General features: G+C 56.0%; 2 protein-coding genes across 2 annotated transcripts in view; one reads left to right on the top strand and one right to left on the bottom strand.

Annotated features, from left to right (window-relative positions):
- Positions 1-2224, bottom strand: part of poa7 (20S proteasome alpha subunit G) — a 12547-nt gene extending 10323 nt beyond the window's left edge. The window contains exons 1-6 of the mRNA XM_002952626.1: positions 2083-2224; positions 1918-2000; positions 1744-1783; positions 1434-1517; positions 844-1089; positions 423-535 (exon numbers count right to left, since the gene is read on the bottom strand). Of these exons, the coding sequence (XP_002952672.1) occupies positions 423-535; positions 844-1089; positions 1434-1517; positions 1744-1783; positions 1918-2000; positions 2083-2103 (587 nt within the window). The 5' untranslated portion in view covers positions 2104-2224. The remainder of the gene's footprint in view (positions 1-422; positions 536-843; positions 1090-1433; positions 1518-1743; positions 1784-1917; positions 2001-2082) is intronic.
- Positions 2225-2728: 504 nt separating this feature from the next.
- Positions 2729-3579, top strand: part of VOLCADRAFT_105657 (uncharacterized protein) — a 7516-nt gene continuing 6665 nt past the window's right edge. Inside the window, exon 1 of the mRNA XM_002952710.1 lies at positions 2729-2750. The gene's annotated coding sequence lies outside the window, so the exon portion shown is untranslated. The remainder of the gene's footprint in view (positions 2751-3579) is intronic.

Here is a 3579-nt window from a genome sequence, read left to right as displayed (position 1 = left end):
GCTCAAACTTCTTGCCGTCCTCGTCATGAACCTTGTGGAGACTGGCGAAAACCGGCACGGAGGGACGGGAACAGAGACGCTGGGCTGAGCACGGATGTGTGAAAGGACGCAGCAGCAGCGGTAGCAGGTGGTGGTGGTGGTGGTGCTGCTGCTGTGAGGCGTGATGCGGATGTGGGTTCATGGATATATAGCAACGCACGTTTGCAGTGGGGGTCTAAGGCTGTACTATACAAGGGAATGCAAAACCTCATACACAAACTGAGAGCCGACGAGCGCGGGGCTCGGGATGCGGAGGGACTTGAGGGGCCAATCTTTCCCGGTTTCCACAGGTTCCCGAGAGCTTCTTTCCGAAAGCTTCTTTCCAAGTACATTGTTTGAGTCTAGTATGCCAAACTACGAACCACCACCACCGCGCTACCAACATTTTCACTGCCTCGATGACGGCCTCCCGACAGGTCATCTCCGACAGCTTGAGCTTCTCGATCTCGTTCTTGGCGGCCTGCCGGCCCTTGCCCACAGCCGTGCCGAAGTAGCGCTGGAGAGGAAGGGCGTACGTGGAGCAGGCGAAGAACAGAAGCGACACAGGAACATGTCACATACCGCGGGGCAGTAGCAGCAATACAGAAGCTCAGCCGCAAGCGCAGTCCCAGGGAGGTCGAGCCCGAGCCAATGCCTAGTAGAAAATAAAAGATTAACCGAGGGACGGCAACAAAACACAACAGGGGAGACAGGGCCTGCATATACCTAGTCCTACCACGGGGGTTACCTGCGGGAACCCCCAAGTGTCAGCCCGGCATGGCCCCCCAATCGACACAGCACCCTCTCAGCCCCACCTCGACCCACCAGCGATGAACCAGACGGGTCGATGGCGTACAGCGCCGGTCCGTTCTTGTCGTACACCGCCATAAGGACCGTGGCGCCGTACGGTCGTAACGACCAGTACAGGTTAAACATGTGCGCGTAGCTGCCCACCCGCTCGCACAGCACGTGGCCTGGAATGGGCTCGCCGTACACGCGCTTGTACGAAGCCGCCTCGTCCCAGGCGCGGTTGGCCACCATGCGACCATCCGGAGCGAGTCCTGCCACGGCCTGGAACCACTCGGATGGAACGGTCAGCACGCAGACGTGAGCCGAGGAGACAAGAAGAGTACATAGACAGATGGACCACCAGCAAGGAAAAAAGAGTCATATGTCACAAAGGTTTTAGGGTGCACGATGCACGAAGACAGGAACCTGTTTACTTCATTTTCGCGGCCCAGGAACCCCCTGGCTCGTCTGGGCCCTACAAGCTACCAACCTGGTCGCATCACAGACGCCAAGTCATCATCAACACCCAAGTCCATGCCCTTTTTCAGAAATCCAAATAGAAACCCGCCTACTGACAACTTTGATAAGGCCCCTGCACCTGGCCTTTCAGATAACCACAAGCTCACCACGCCGACGTGTCGGTCGATATTGTGTATTCTGCGGTTGGATCCCTCTACTAGAAGCTTCGATAGCACCAGCTTCTCGCAGGCCTGCGAATGAGATCGCAGAAAAGGATGTCACCCTTTTATCAGGGATTGAACGAAACGCGCTATGCATTCACAGGCTCTCGGGCGGAAAAAATCCAAACGGGTGATGGATTGTGGTCCTGGAAGCAGCCAATGATGGCATGCGCCGGATGGCTGGCCTTGAAGGCCCTGGTCCTAACCCCATCGGCGCGGCCCACGGCCCGGGCCCAGCCGGCTCGACCCAACATACCAGCACAACGCCATCTTTGCACCTCAACCCGAGCACGGTGCTGTGCGAGTAGGGAGAAATTAGGAAGGGGGAAACAGGAAGGGGGGATGAGATGCAGCAGTACTGCTTGACGGGGTGAAACAGTGAAGGTAGGGACGCTGAAGGACGCCAGCGCGCCAGCACCACTACACCAACCTGCTGTTGTCCACCGCTTTCTGTGCATACTCCGTCTGAAAGATCTTGCCATCAGGTGAGTAGGTTGTAGCTGAAAGGTCATACTGCGCGGCGCCCAAGTCGAGCATTACCGAAAGTAAGCAAAGCTAATTTTAACCTATCCCAGCGTAGGAACCAGCCGCGTACCCCTGTGCCGATGCCCGACATTTTTTCGTCCGCCGCTCCACCGGCACAGAGGCGTTAAGGACAAAGCACGCGTGGAAGATCTGCCGCTCAACTACTCGATGACCTTATACGAAGTAAGTATCTCAAGAGAACAAATGAATAGTGCAACCTGTGCATCTAGTGTACACGACACGGCACAACCAGCTGAAGCTGTAGAGTGCATTGGCTGAGGCATGTTACGGCAATTACGACAGTTCAAGTTAGCTCTGGACAGCCCTTGGTTTCTGCACCGTTGCTTAGTAACATGTTCCATGAATATCTTCATATTTCTTTGATAAATGCATGAAATGGATGCAACCGTCCACGCACCGCTAGGGGGATCCCGAGTGCATGGGCTAAAGTCTGAGGTTTTGACCGAATTAGGGCTACATCAAGAAGCATCAAAGCACGAGAAAGGAGCGCTGCTTGTGCCTGTGCGCGTACATATCGATAGGGAGGATGGCGAAGACGTCCGTGAGGTGGGGCACGCACTTAGCACACATGACTTGCTGTTTAGGAAGTACCTCGGTGTTTATTTGAACAAAACCCGCTGCTATTTCGCAAATCCTCCTGTCACTTCTGTCTTGGGCCCATGGTACCCTCCTTTCGCCTCGTGTGCCTTGTGCAGCAATTCCTCTGGCGCCTTGGAGGTGCGACTGGCGAAAGGATGATCACGCAAATCTAAGAGCTAGTTGAAAAGCTTATTAGTTTACTTCGTGGCTGCTTGGACTGGGGGAGTACGAACAGGATTTCACCATAGCCAGCTTTAGCCCAGGACCCTCTTAGTGGCCAGCCCGTGGGGTCGGGGGCCGGGCTTGGTGGCCTTGTTACGTTTTACAAGCAAACTCACGAACAAAGCTCCAGGTGTCGCCAGGGGTGCCACGGTAGCACCACACCATTGCACTCAGTGAAAGCAGATGCCGCAGCTCAGGTGCAAGGTATGCAAGGCATGCCAGTGCCAGCGAAACTGCGGTGATGAAATTCGCTATGGCCACACACGGAAGCGGCGGCAGCCTCGGAAGGGGTGCACGGGCGAGAGTTCAGCGGCTCTGTTACACGTCACAAATTCTGCACGCATGTGCGGGGGTGTCCGTAAAAGCCCTGAGGCCATGGGCGTCATATTGGTATTGATGCGGGTACACGCTGTGTACGGCTCTGTGTGCGCACAATAGCATGCGCATGCGCGGGGTGCTGGCGAACTACTGCCGGCTACTAATCTACCCCCTTTGCTGCACGAGCAGTAGCAGTGCCTAGCAGCAGCTGCAGCTGCTGCTGCTGCTGCAGCTACCTCACCACCACCAGTGCCTACTGCACGGATGCTACGGCTCTCGCATTCATAGAAGGTGTAGGCCGAGTCTGATTGCTGTCGCAGCAGGCCGTCAGCTACCACCAAGAGAACTGCAGCAGCAGCAGCTGTAGCGGCGGCTAAGAGGCGGTCAACGAGCTCAAGTTGCCATTTGTGCACACGCCTCTGAAGTC

This window comes from Volvox carteri (genome assembly GCF_000143455.1).
Source record: "Volvox carteri f. nagariensis unplaced genomic scaffold VOLCAscaffold_31, whole genome shotgun sequence".
Lineage (NCBI taxonomy): Eukaryota > Viridiplantae > Chlorophyta > Chlorophyceae > Chlamydomonadales > Volvocaceae > Volvox > Volvox carteri.
Note: the sequence above shows the minus strand (reverse complement) of the source record. Positions and strands in the feature narration are given on the sequence as shown.